Source organism: Lepus europaeus, chromosome 19 (genome assembly GCF_033115175.1).
Source record: "Lepus europaeus isolate LE1 chromosome 19, mLepTim1.pri, whole genome shotgun sequence".
Classification (NCBI taxonomy): domain Eukaryota; kingdom Metazoa; phylum Chordata; class Mammalia; order Lagomorpha; family Leporidae; genus Lepus; species Lepus europaeus.
Window position 1 is genome coordinate 58,508,998 of NC_084845.1, and position 14,623 is coordinate 58,523,620.

Consider the following 14,623-nt stretch of genomic DNA (forward strand, 5'->3'; position numbering starts at 1 on the left):
ATGTTTGAGAGAAGAGGGTTAATTCATCTTTTTTATTTATTCCCCAGAGCTAACACAGGATAATAAAAACCACTGAGGGAAATGCAGAATTAGAGAGATAGGAAAACTCAAGTCAATAGCAGCAGAAGGCTACAGCAAAATGAATACTCTGGCAGTTCCTATGGCTACCAAATCACGGATGAGTCAAGAGCTGAGGTCATTTCTAAAAAGCTTATGTGATGGTGCAGAATGAAGACAGAGCTTTGCTTTGCCTGCACCAAAGGCTGTGTACAGTTTAGATAATTATAGATCTTAAGGTCCAGAAGAAGTGCCCTAGTTAAACTGTAGCCAGAAAATTAACTATGCCAGGAATGTGGACCTCTTCCAATATCATAACAGGGAAATGTGGACACTTCTCTGACCTCTGCAGATCCAAAGCTGTTCATAATAATTTCACGTGACCCTCCCTAAATCAGGGCTAACTCCTACCAAACAAGCTGAAATATTTGTTCTGGAAAACACATTTAAAAGAAAATGATTGGCCAGTGCCGTGGCTCACTGGGCTAATCCTCCGCCTACAGTGCCAGCACCCAGGGTTCTAGTCCCGGTCGGGGCGCAGGACTCTGTCCCAGTTGTTGCTCTTCCAGTCCAGCTCTCTGCTGTGGCCCGGGAGTGCAGTGGAGGATGGCCCAGGTGCTTGGGCCCTGCACCCGCATGGGAGACCAGGAGGAAGCACCTGGTTCCTGGCTTCAGATCAGCGCAGCATGCCGGCTACAACCTGCCGGCTGTAGTGGCCACTTGGGGGGAATGAACCAACAGAAAAAGGAAGACCTTTTTCTCTGTCTCTCTCTAACTCTGCCTGTCAAAAAAAAAAAAAAAGATTACTCCAAATGCCTCCCACAGAGCACCATTCTAAAACCCATCTCTTGGGATGCTTCAAAATGGTTGCATGCTCACTCTATGCCAGATTATTCTGAACCCTTGACATGGATTCTCTCATTGAATTTTCTCAAGCACCTCTCAGTAAATAAAACTTAGAAGCCAGATGGCTGGACTTAAACTGCCCTGCCATTTACTAGCGTGTGACTTAGGGGCAAGTGATTTAACCTCTGTCTTGCTTTCCCCCATCCATGAAATGAAAGTAAATACTAGCAACAAATGATATGTTAATACACATAAAGCACTTCAGATAGTCTGTGGCACGCAGTGAGTGTTCAATAAATGTGTCTGAGTCACTATCATATAGCTGAGTGGCTACATAATAGCCACTTACCGGTTACATTGCTTTCTAAGAAGCAGAAGCTATGACTGGGGCTGACTTTTTCCAGCAATTTCTGGCAGTGTTCCTGAGTGAAGAATTGTGGAAACAGCAGTGATGACAACCACAGGTTCTTGGGACTAACTTCACCAAATCAACAGGTAGACTGCCCATTTCTGAAACACAACCAATGACCGTGCTGTCGATGCTTCAGGCCAGCTCAGGCCATCTGCCCCAAGCTCAACCACACACAGGACACCATCTGTGTTCCTTTGCCAGCACACCCTCAAAGCATTTCTATTCCCCACTCAGTGACCACCGTCTAAGGCTGGGATAGGAAGAAGGCGCAAACACCAAAAGGAAAAGCTAGTAGTTTATATAGATAGATATATAGATATATAGATATTGATATATATTGTGTTTACATAGTCCACAAGTTAAATGCAGGTATCCATAAGAAGAGCATTAACAATAAAAATACAATCTGTGTGTAGCCAAGTACAGAGACTTAAAATGGTAAAACAGCAAAAAGGATCTCACAAAAGTACAAATATACAGTACAAATTGATTTATTTAAAACAGTTACAAAAAAGCACAACAAAATAGAGATTATCCTTAGAATTATTAATGCTTTGTTAAAGATCAGGTAGGATTAGAGGGTAAGAAATGGTATTGGGTGGGGGGAGCACCTGACTAGTTCTAAGGCTTTAGATACAATGCAGTTGATTACATATTAATTCAGCCATTACATACTGGGGATAGTAGTTGGGGGATCAGAAATTTATCTACAGGAAACTCCTACACAGATCCATCCAGACCTCCCCAGTGCCGTCCTTCTCAACTCCTTAGGACCCTAAAGCCACCTAGATGACAACATTCGCATCCTTCTTTCTCCACCCCATTCCCTATCCATATAGTCTTCCCTCCCCTAAGGTGCTGTGCAAGCTGAGAGCAGTCAACTCTCTGCAGCTGGAACATATACTGTTTTGGCTACAGGGATCCTGTATGACTAGGAAGGTTGTAGGGACAGCCTTATTTTAATACTTCAAGTTAGCCATGAGTACAGCCGGTCTCTTCCCCAACACAATCTAGATTCTCTTGACTGTGACTATCAAGCAAGTGAGAGATCAACCCTGCCTTCAGCGACACCAGCAGTGCACTAACCACTCACAGCTCACAAGTATGTGCAAACTCCCTGTCCAGGGGTAGGTGTAAAACCACCATGTCATCAGTGCGCTCTTTCTCTCTGAAGAACCTCAGTCCCCATGACAGTCATAAAGACAGAATAAATGCTTGCAAGTTTGACAACAGGTAAAGGCACACGGGCTGCTGCCACATACACTGCAGACAGGAGCCCAGTCTGAGGCCACTGTCACTGCTGGGCACCTGCAGTGCAATGGCTATGGGATCACACAGACCTTGAGTTTGCAATCTACCAGGGGAGGATCTAGGCTTAACGGGAGAACTAATAGAGAAACCTTAGTGTGAAAAGTGCATTTATTACTACTGTTCCTGCTGGGGAGGCTCAGCAGAGCAAACTGCACCACTTCTCCTCCTTCCGCCCCAGGCACTGTGCATAGTCTGCAGGAAAGGAGAGAGTGCAGCCAACTTGAGCATCTTGAGGCCAGCGTCCTCTTAGGCCCAGACCAGGCTTCTGGCCCAAAGATGGATCCTAGAGTTGAAAGAGCAACTGACAGCTGCAGAGACCCAGATGCTTATTTTATTATTGCATAATGTGGGAGACCTTCCCTACCCCGGGGAAGCTGGAAGGTGAAGTCTTCCCAGCAAAGGGCTATTTAATAGATTCCTGATTGACATCCAACCTAGTACGGTTCAGGTCTCCAACTGTAGTGTATACTTTTCCCCATCTGGAAGGTATTGTAGCTTCAGTGTGGTTTAATAAACTTAGCCCTAGAAGGCTAAGCTATCTCCCTGGAACTTAGCCTCTGTCCTATTTGCTGACCTAATCTCCCATGGCCAACTCAGTTAGTCAGGTTATCTTTACTCCAATGGACCCAGGTCCTTTCCCAGTCACTCCATGTCCAGCCTTCAGCTCCAGTGTGATCATTCAACTCTTCTGGATGCCTGCTTGTGGCAAGTTTCTAGCACACCACCAACATCCTGTGCACCCCACTACAATCACCTATGATGCCCACTGGTAACAACAGAACTAAACCCCACTGAAGGGGCTATTCAGTTAAACTTCAAACCCTCTCCTACCCGAAAAATCCACAACTAGAGCTAGATGAATCTCACTAGAAGACTGGCACAGGCGCTGTGATGCCCCCTCATTCAGTTATTAAAACAGCACACAAGCTACCACAAAGGAAAGAAGTAAATATAACAGAAATCACCCACTCATTAAGACCTACTTCTTCCTTCAAGACAGTCAAATCTTTGGAGCCACAGGGCTCCTGACAGCACTGAAGCCATATCCCTTTGGATTCACCAGTCCACCAGCAGCATTTCCTATCATCCCTATTTGACATGACTGTGCCATAAAATAACACTGGCAGAACACAGGTAAGAATGGGCATGAGGCCTGGATTTAATCTACATTACCAAAAAAGACATGGAGGGACCGGGAATTATAGAGGGCAGCAGGCAAGACAGCAAGCAGTAGTAGCAAAGCAGCACAGAGCAAAGCTCTTGGTGTTGCAACCAATGGGACCAAGAGAGCAGAAGGGTCAGGCCAGCTCTGTGGGGCCCCCCTCCCCTGGGCCTCACGTGCTTGGCTCTTTATTCCCAGAACCCCTTCTTCCCTGCCATCCCCTCCCCCATGGACACTAATCTTAACAGGAATGATGATCCAAGACTTGGGTTACTGCCAGTCATATACCAGGCTCCCCTTCTCCCACATCAGTATCAGCATTTCGGTGCTGTGCCAGCATTAGCAGTCCTCCTTTCCACACCTAAGCACTGGGAATGTCCTATCACCGACAAGCGTCTGGCTCTAGTCTGTCAACTGCCCATCCCCAAAAACCTCACAACTTTCTTCCTGCTAAAAAATTCTCTAAAAACCACTCCATGTCTCTTGCAAACTTAGGAAATTACTGTAAGGACGAATGGACACACCACAGGTGATTCTTAATTCTCACGCCTGGAAGAAAAGACTGAACAGAGGGAAAAGGTAAGGATGGTATCAGCTCTGACCAGGATTTACAGCACAGAGCTCCTTTGCCTGGGGGAATCACACTTCATCAAAGACACCTTTGCAACTCGAAAAAATCAAGTCTTGTGCTATGTGTGCGTGGCATGGTATCAGGGGAGCTGCTGGTATTGCTTCTCCAGCAAGGGACAGTGGAGGAACAGCAGCAAAAGGTTGGGGACCAACTTCCCAAGGCTCCCAAGAGTTTCTCTGTCCAGGGTTCAGCAGAAGTTACCAGGCTGGGAAGTCGCAACTGGCCCAAGGGGAGATGATCTGATCTAAACTCTTGGCCTGAATCTGGTTAGAGATAGACTGGCTCCTATAATGAAGAAACTGTTGCTTGTCCTTGGAGGACATTTCTTGAGCATCTACTGTGTGCACGTCACTGGATTCAGTTGATGAGCCTTCCTATGAGGAAGGACGCTTATGAGAAACCCGTACAAACAATAATCCCTAGGGAAGGAGTAGCTCATGAAACAGCCAGGGATGAGGCCTTCTCCCAAGGCTCTCGTCTGAGGGGATTTCCTCAAGACTCAACCCCACAGGCCCCCACTGTAGGTAACAAGCCCAAGTAAGCAGCATTCAGAGAGAATGGGGGACACAGAGAGAAAAGGACGTGATCCCAACGCAGCACAAGGTTGGTGTTGGTTCTGGAAGGAACCACAGAGTGAGCAGTCGTGGTCAGGCCCACAGCTTCCTTGGATGGACCCCCAAAAGCTGACTGACCAGGTAACTGTTCTCAAAGAGTGGAGTGTAGGGCTTGTAGCAAACAAGCAGATTCAGTCACTCTGTTTCCCCAGGAGAACCTTTAGCACCTGAACACTAAGAATGACTCCATTCTCAGAACTTCCCCTCCTCCCAGGAGGTAGGTAAAATTATTTATCCCCATTTGGCAGCTGGGGAGGAAGTGAAAGAGCAAGGTCATGAGACTTGCCTAAAGTCTTTTTGACAGAGCAGACATCAGATCTCAGCCAGTCCAAGCACATCTATAAAGGAAATGCCAGGAACATACCCTAGGAGAAGCCTAACCAGAGAGCTGGGTGTAAGACAATACCCTGAGTTGCCTTCAAGAGTCCTAAAGACCCAACCCCTCAAAACAAACCGAAACACAAAAAACACTCATCCACCTAAAAGTCGGTGGAAGAGCTTAATTCCCAATACCCAGTGGAATCTCGCAGTCCAAGCCAATGCTAAAAGACATACAGGGGCAAATGCGAGTAAGACGTAAAACACTCACTGCAGAGGAATATACCACAAGATGAAACCTACTTCGGGCCATGAAACATTATCAGGGTCACTCTAGAACCTTGGAGCTGGCGGTGGGAGGGGACGGCTTGAGATGCCTGAATGTTAGGAGAGGCAGTGGATTAAGATGGGAACGGCTGTGTGAAAATGCCAGATGGCCACTGCCCAGCCAGGGGCATGCACCCTGGCTCAGGGCATGGTTCCCTTCTTGTTTCTCTACCAAGCTGTCTGACAGAAGAGGAGGGGACATGATTCTGAGTTTTTAAAACCAAAGATTACAGCTACAGGGAAATCAGAGGTCAGAGTGGACAGCAACTGTGCAGAAGAGGAAAGGCAGAGCAGCCACAAACGACGCCCAGGCCACAACACCATGCAGAGGATAGGGCAGCAGGAGGGTGGGGCAGCGCAGGCACTTCGGCACGACATAGACAGAGGACGGAGGGGTACGGGTGCCTGGGGGAGAGGGTCCACTGGTTCTTTCCAAAGTCACCATTTCCAACTAGAGACTCAGTGACATTTCAGTCTGATTGGCATGCTGAGTGGGAGGAGCTTTGCTGGGCCAGCCACCTTTCCAGAAGCCTTGCCTGGAGCCCCATCGTTGCCTGGCTATCAAGTCTTTCTCTCAAAGTCCTCTAAGTGGGCCCCCAGCAAGGCCATACTTCACGTTGAACCCTGGAGGGGCTTCTTTCTCTTCTGGCCCCCTAGAAGCCTTGTAGGAGGAATGGTGAGGAGAGACAGGAAAGGGCTGAAGCAGAGGATCAAGCAGAGTCCTGCAGATGACGGTGCTCCTCCCCCACAAACCCAGCCATAGACATCTGTAACAAAATCACCCTTTAAAGTGCACATCTCTCACAAGATGGGTTCTGGGTGGGAACCCTCTTATTTCCAATCTTGGGGCCTCCTGCCCTCCCACCAAAAAATGAAATAAAGAAAAAAAATCTTCAGACAGTTTAACTGCTACTATAAGCTGTGGATCATCATTTTTGGCTCTTTCATTGCTCCCACCCTCTGCCACCAGCTCCCAAAGCCTGGACTTCCCCTCGCAAGAGCTAGGGACGGGGAGGCAAGAACAGGGAGGCCCTGATTTTGGAATGTTTCTTACTCTGTGTGCACCCCCTTCCTTTCTCGGCCCAGGCCTGCTGTGCTCTGTCACAGCACCCTCTGGGGCTGTTCTGAAAGGAGGCCATGGGGGCCATGAGCAACAGACCCTGCCTTGGGAGGCCACTTTTCACACCTCTTCCCCCCCAGATCTCACTGCCAAGAGAGCCTTTCCCTGCTCAGCGTGTGCAAATCCTCTGCCTGCTCACCGTGAGGCTCAGCTCTGGGGTTAAAGCCCCAGGCCTGGTCTGGAAAAGATGTTCATTTTCCCGCATTGGAACGCCCTTCGATGGACAGCTTTACCTCCTGCGGAATGAAAGAGGGACGGAGCATTGTGGCCCGTGCCTCCTCCCCTTGCATGCTGTATCTTTGGAAGTTCGGGGCTGGCCAGCAGGCCTGGGCTCCAGGCTCAGGCTGGGAGGACTCTACCACCCGAGATCCCTCTCCCGCCGGCTGGCTCTTCCCCTCACTGTCACATAGCTCTCTGGGTCCCAAGACCGTCCTCTCAGGCCTTTCGCGGGGCCCCAGCTGGCCTGGAGGAGCGCAGCCAGCCTGAGAAACTGAGTTACTGTTCAAGCTCTGTAAACTGATAGAGATGCAGACATCTCCCACCTGGAGCCGATGACAGGGCAGAGAGAAGAGCTGTGCAGTCCGCCCAGGGCTGCAGGAGGACCACCCTTGGCCATATACGAAGAAGGGGTGCTCGGGGGGCACCTCGATGCTCACTTTGCTCTGCTGCTCTCCAACCACGAAATGCAGCATGACAAATCCAGGCCACTGGCTCTCCTGAATGTCCACAACCGTGCTGGAGTCAATCTTCAAACCCCCGCTCACTTCGGCACTGCGCACAAAATCCTGGGTCTGGAGGTCCTCCACCCGCTTCAGCTCCCCTGTAGCCAGCTGGATGATGGCGCCTTTCATGAAATGGGAGGGCAAGTGGGAGGAGGTAATGGGGGGTGGTGTTGGCTCCTTGTCTGGGAAGGTGGCTCTGCCCTGCACGTCCAGACTTGATGCCACCAGGATCTCCGAGCCCACAGGCAGCAGGCCTGGGTCAGTTCCAGTGGGCACCAGGTTGCCATTGGCTACAACCATTGCTTTGGGTAAAGGTCTGTGTTTCAGCGGTTCCTGCTGGGATTGAGGGTAGAACCCACGGGCCTGATTTTTCTCTGCCAGTTCTGCAGGGTTCTTGGCTAACCCTCGCCCCTCACCCTGATGGTCAGGGGCATGATGGGACAGGTTAAGGGGGCTAGATTCATCCTTCCTCTGAGCTGCCACCACGCGATAGTCCTGAGAAGCTAAAGCGCCAACTACCCGCTGGACCTCAAGATCGGTGTCTGGGGTTCCTCGATGTGCCGGCGCCACCACCTCCACCCGTGGAGTCTGAGAACCTGAAAACAACTGTCCATCCACCACACATTCCACCACTGGCACCAGTCCTTGGCCTTCACCCTTACTGTTGGGGGACTCAAGGGCTTCACTTTCCCGTCTTACTAAATGTCGCTCTCGTCTCTGACCTCCATTGGCAGAAGCTGCTTCCAGAGCAGACTGGCCCTCCTGAGGGGTAAGAACTGGGCTGGCACCTGCTGGAGGGGTTTCATGCAAGGTATACCCAGCAGGTAACCTGGACATCTGATAATAAATGGGCATCCGGCCCGGAGCGAGGTCCAGTGGCTGAGTACTCGAATGATGTGGCAACTGCCCAGATGGGGAGGTGGCAGAAGGGGTTTTGTTAAATGAATGGGCTGGAGATGAAGCCTGGGGCGAAGGAGTAGCTTCTTCTGCCAGGAGTGAGGCATATGGCACAAAGTGTGGGAGATGAGAGGTGGCGAGGTTGGCCGAAGGAGAGAGGAGGGGACTTGGTAGGAAATTAGGTGGCACAGCGTAGGGAAGGCTGTAAGGAGACCCGATAAACTGCAGTGAGGTGGACGGCAGCTGAGCATAGTGAATTGGGGGATAGTGGATTCCTGGATGTTGAATCAGTGAAGACGCTACATTAAACGTGGGGGGCAAAGGGCTCATGTTTACCACGGATGGGATGCCAGTTGGTGAGAATGTGGCAGGTGGCACAGCCACCTTGTACAGCATGCCATACTGGTCCACTGTCAGACCAGTAATGGCCTCAGCTCCATCATTCCCCAGACTGACTCTGGTTCCTGCCTGGCTCTGCCCGGCCACCACAACCCCTCGGGACCATTCAGAGGCATCGCTGGAGGGTGTGTGGTTAGTGGAGCAGCTGGTAGTTCTCCCCATATCCTCGGTGGTCACGGGGAGGTCTCGTTTCTTTGGTGGAAGGCATTCCTGACTCCTCTCATGAACAGGTTTCATATTGCTTTGTGGTGTTCCTGGAGCTTGGAAGGGGTCGGCTTGCTCCTTGGGGCATCAGAAGGGGCTTCTCTGTGGCTTCCCTGCACCCCTCTCTGCTGCTGGCTGGGGCGCCCACATCTGCTAGGGAATAAATCAGAAGCAAAGAAAAGTAACCTAGGGATGAACCAAGTTAAAAGAAACAGAAAGAATTGCACCCATGGAAGAAGCTGTAATAAAAGGTACTGCTGGAAAAAGAAGTATGAGAAAAGGGGTAAACAAAGAGACTGTCTCCCCACTTATCCAGCCTGGGACATGACAGAAACAGGGAAATCACAAAGCACAGAGCCACAAGGACGAGCACTGAACAATGCAGAAACAACCCAGTGGCTCCACAACCCCCGGAAATGAACATCTTCAGGATCAGTCATGCCTCTCATGAGGACCCTGACTCTTCTCAGTCTTGTCTCTTAAGGGGGTTTTGAACACCATCTTTGCTGCTGGCTCTTTCTCCTTTTTCACTGAAGACTAATATACCATCTCCCTTCCCTGAACATATGACCTCATCCTTGTTTCCTTTCCTCAGTCTAAATTGGGTGATGACCTCACCTACTCCCATCTCTCCCACCCAAGCCTGGCTCACCTCTTGTCCTCCTTTGCCTGATATCTCCAGGTCCTCAAAGACCTAGGTGTCAGTAAGTCCTGGGGTTTTCTCGTCTTTTTTTTTTTTTTTTTCAAAGCCTTGCTCATCTTCTTTGCCCCGTGAACCACATTCTAACTTGGGCAAAATGGGAAGAGTGATTATACTAGCTTACTCTACACCTCGTTTCTCCTCCTCCCCAAGGAGCAACAAAACTGTTGTGACTTCACCCAGACGTCCCTTCCCCCGGTCTAATAAAAATTATTTTCTTCTCACTGAACACCTTCAATTTGCCTTCTTTCTCACTCCCTTTGTTCCTCTGTGTTCTCTTTTGCCAATGGCTCCTTTTCCATTGCAGACCTGCTCTAGGCCCCACTTCATAAAATTCTGGTCCCATTCCTCCAAATATGCCTGTTTATTTCTACCCTAGGTCTATAGGTTTCATAACAAAGTTCTCTCTAGCCTTTCTCTTACTGTCACCTTTCACAAATGCTTTTACCCACTGTCCAAAAGCATCTTTTTGGTCTGAACACTTCAATGCATATGAACTTTGTCACCGAATTATTCCAATCAGGCTCCCATTCTTTGGATTTGAAAAGAGCTTTCTATTGTTTTTCCATTGTGGCACCCCAGATGTTTTTCTGCAACAAGGAATCCAAAGTGCCTGTATTACCTGAGCTCCCCCTGGTGCTTCTGAGCAGCTGTAATGAGTGTCCTCCCGGGTGGCTTGGGAGCCTAGAAGACAGAAATAGAGATGGAATAAGCAGAAGCCTGACCTCTGATCCTCTCCAGCGTCATCACTGAAAGGTAATTCCAATGCCACAAAGACATTAAAGTCCCAACGAGTCCTCCTTTCATCCTCTTCTCCAGAGGTAGCAACAATTTATCCAGAGAGCGAGGACAGCTGAATAGAAAAAAGGCCATCTCATAAACGCTAATGACGTCTCTGGGAAAAAATGCCCATCGGTCAAACCTCATTGTTTTCCCTTAACATCATATTCTTTATTCCCTGCTTGTGCCTACTACCCAGAGGTTAAATTTACTTCCAATCCAAAGTTCAGCTAAACGCACGGAGACTTAACATTGTTCCAATGTTAACAATGGGCAGCAAGGAAAATCAATTCCATGGACTTTACCTCTACTCCGGGATCTATAAAAACATAGATTTGATGGTTATTTAACTGAGAAAGATGCACTAGTAGAAAAAGAATTTTGTTTCTGGGGCAGAAAAAGAGGTCAAGGGGGAGTCACTCAAGGGGAAAGCCTTATTAACAATTTTTCAGATTTAAAAAAAAGGGCTCGTGTGTGTGTGTAAATTTTCTGTGTGACAACAAAACACCAAGTGATGAATCAGGTGTGATGGAAACTGAAAACATCTCCTTGATCCTCATGCAGCTAACAAGCAGGAAACAAAACTACCACTGAGCTGCCAATCTGTGAATGTACACTGGCCAGAAAGTACAGCACTGAAGCCCGTGGCACAGAGAAAGCAGCACTGATGAGGACTCTGAGAGACTACCAACTGTCCTGTCCAGCTGCTGCAGAACCCTGCAAGCCTCGATCCAAACGGAAGGCAACATTTCTCTCTAAAGACTGGCACGGTGCTGGCATACAAAAGAGTGGAAAGATGGGGAACCATGGGAGAGAACCAAATTCCCAATCCCACACGGTGGGCACAAACCATGCACCCTTCTCTGCCGGCAGCTTCAGTAACAAAAGCACTTCGCTTTTTCCCTTCATTTCCCCATACAAACTGGGGTCACATCTTTAATCTCAGAATGATCCTTGCTCTCTCCAACTAAAACGTTCAAGCAAACCTGCTTTTAGGTCACGAGGGGTTAGCAAGCACAAATTTTAAAAAATGAGAGGCAAAAGGTTTGCGGGAAGGATAAATAAAAAGTCTGTGCGCCTGGTCTGCACGACGCAGGGCACATTTCAGAATCTGAAACCTTGGCCTCTGGATGGCTCAAAGGATTTCTCAAGGGGAAGATGAGCTTGTCACCCCGACTGAGCTAACGGGCAAGGAGGACCATTCCGCAGAGCTGCCAAAGCAGTTAGGAGAGCTGGGAACGAAGCCCCTCATCACACTTTTTGGAATCCAGAGGCTGAACCCAGCCAGAGTCCCGAATTCGCAGAGGGCAAGAGGTGAGCCCGACAGAATGGGAGAAGCTTGGAAGAAACGAGGGGTTATGTCTTCCCGGATCCCGCAATCCATGCTCCAACACGAGTAGGGTACCAAATCGGGAATTCTGCGTTTACAGAGTGGAGGTCGACCCTTCAAGCAAGGCTGTAGGGGCGAGGCCACGCAGGCGACGCTTCCTTGTTTGGCGGCCCCCTTCCCGCCCCGCAGACTCGGACAACTCTGGCCCGCGGAGGTACAGCCGGAGGGGCTCCGCCTTCCAGGCTGTGCCGTAGAGAAGCGGGCGGGGGTCTAGGCGCGGCCTCTTCGCTAACTCTGTCCGCTGTGCTCGGCCCCGGCCCGGTGAGGCAACGGGCTGCTAGGGGCCACTTCCTCTGGAGCTCCGAACCTAGGCCTGCCTGACCTCAGGGAGGCCAGCCTGGCGGCCACCACTCCTGGCGACACTCACCGGCCCATCTCACAGCGCTCCCAGGGCTCCTCCCGCTCGTCCCGGAGCCGCCGCACCCGCGGCCGCCGCCATCCCCGGCCCCGGAGCCGCCCCACACCCAGCGCCCCCCCCAACCGGGCGCCCGGAGATGGCGTCAGCGCGCCCCGCCCCCGGCGCAGCAAAATTACGTCACGGCGCGGGCCAGAGAGCGACGCAGTGGTCTCCCGGCAGGGCGGGGCGGGTACCGCCGTTCGATCGCACATCGCTGCTACTCTTCCATCTGGTGGGAAAACAGAGTCCAACCCCTGGGACCTGGTCAAGTGAATAGGGCTGTGCTCTGCCCCCACTCCCTGACCGCGCAATAACCCCGCGATCTTTACACGCCAGTAAATACTGGGGGTTCCCAAAAACAGCGACTGGGGCGTGGCCGTCAGTGACCCCCATTTCCTGCCTAGTGAAGCCTCCCCTTGGGAACCTCGGGGAATCCCTAAGTGACCCAGTCCAGGAAAGCGAGGCGATCCCAGAGTTGAACGTTTGAGGAAGAGGGTTAGTACAGTGGGAAGTAACCTGACTGAGTGGAAATCAGATTCCCGTTCATTCCGAGGTAGCAGATTTCATAGTAGCATGAGCCTGTCACTTAAATGAAAACGGAAGTGGTTGTATTTGTGTTTGGATTGCTGCTGTAATTTTTTAAGTAGCTATTTATATTTTCTGAAAACGAACTAAGGAATTTTTGACTATTGGAGAGGCAAACTCTGTTCAATAGATAACAATTGATCTTTGTTCAATTTTATAATTAGTGGCGGAGGCAGGCGTTGTGACCCAGGCACCTGCATCCCATATTAAAATTCCAGTTTGGCTCCTGGCTGCGTTGCTTCTGACCCAACTTTCAGCTAATGCATCCTAGGAAGCAGCAGGTGGTGGCTCAAGTGCAAGGCCCCTAGCCAACCACTTGGGAGACCTGGATGGAGTTCCTGGCTCGCGGCCTTGGTCTGGTCCAGTACTGGCTGTTGTGGGCATTTGAGGGAATGAACTAACAGATGGAAGATCGCGCTCTCTCTCTCTCACTCTCTCAATCTCTGTGTTGCTCTACCTTTCAACTAGATGAGAATAAACAAACGTTTAAACAAACAAAATACTGCTGGGAAAAAAAAAAAAGTACTGGCTAGTCTCTGGTCCCTAATGTGTGGCTATCTGCATTTTACCACATTAAGCCTCAGTTTCCACTACTGCAAAAAGGAGTAAGATCTAGATAGAAGAACTTAGCATTTTGTTAAGGGAAAACAAAAGCCAATATTGTGATATCATTTATTTAATGTTAAAAGAGTTGCATGTATTTATGTATATGTAAATAAATAGATATACGAGAGGGGAAGATACATAATTAGTTATCCTTTCTTCATTAAAAAAAATCCCAAATTGGAAGACTTTCAAAAACAACTTAAGTTATTGTTTGAATTTTTATAAGAATAATATCTTAGATATTTAAAAATTAGTAAGATACAGGCCGGCGCCATGGCTTAACAGGCTAATCCTCCTCCTTGCGGCGCCGGCACACCGGGTTCTAGTCCCGGTCGGGGCACCGGATTCTATCCCGGTTGCCCCTCTTCTAGGCCAGCTCTCTGCTATGGCCCGGGAAGGCAGTGGAGGATGGCCCAAGTGCTTGGGCCCTGCACCTGCATGGGAGACCAGGAAAAAGCACCTGGCTCCTGGCTTCGGATCAGCGAGATGCGCCGGCTGCAGCGGCCATTGGAGGGTGAACCAATGGCAAAAAGGAAGACTTTTCTCTCTGTTTCTCTCTCTCTCACTATCCACTCTGCCTGTCAAAAAAATTTTTAAAAAAAATTAAAAAAAAAAATTAGTAAGATACAAATACAATACGGATCTCAGATTCTAGGAAATCATTATGCTTCAATTTTTATATATGTTTTACATATATTACATATTTTATATATGAATAAGCACAAAGAATTATGAAAATTATTAGACACTCCACAGACAGCACACATACACTCAGCACAAGTGAATAAAACAGTGAAACCACTGCTGTTGCAGAAATCAGCAGAGGGCTTTGCTTCAAGAATATTAATATTAGTCCTGGGGCTTGCACTGTGGCTCAGCAGGTTAAAGACCAGGCCTGCAGTGCTGGCAGTCTGAGTCCTGGATATTCTATTTCCCATCCAGCTTGAGCCCCTGTACCCATGTGGGAGACCGGAAGAAGCTCCTGGCTCCTGGCTTCAACCTGGCTCCGTCATGGCTGTTGTGGCCATTTGAGAAGTGGCCAAGTGAATGGAAAAGATTTCTCTCTCTCTCTCTCTATTCTCCTGCTCCTCCTCCTCCTCCTTCTTCTTCTCTCTTTCTCTCTCTCTCTCTCTCTCTCTCTCTCT

The 14,623-nt window shown here is 49.4% G+C and overlaps 1 protein-coding gene across 2 annotated transcripts; it reads right to left on the minus strand.

Moving 5' to 3' along the window:
• Window positions 1–1,597: 1,597 nt before the first annotated feature.
• Window positions 1,598–12,346, minus strand: ATXN1L (ataxin 1 like). 2 transcript variants are annotated; one of them, XM_062176635.1, is made up of 3 exons: window positions 12,258–12,346; window positions 10,343–10,404; window positions 1,598–9,170 (listed from the first exon to the last, which is right to left on the minus strand). In XM_062176635.1, the coding sequence occupies exon 3, from the start codon at window positions 9,051–9,053 to the stop codon at window positions 6,990–6,992; it is 2,064 nt and encodes a 687-aa protein (XP_062032619.1). In that variant the 5' UTR covers window positions 9,054–9,170; window positions 10,343–10,404; window positions 12,258–12,346; the 3' UTR covers window positions 1,598–6,989. The 2 variants fall into 2 exon arrangements, with proteins under 2 accessions (XP_062032619.1, XP_062032620.1); XM_062176636.1 differs by having other exon boundaries at window positions 1,598–9,173.
• Between the last annotated feature and the right edge of the window lie 2,277 nt (window positions 12,347–14,623).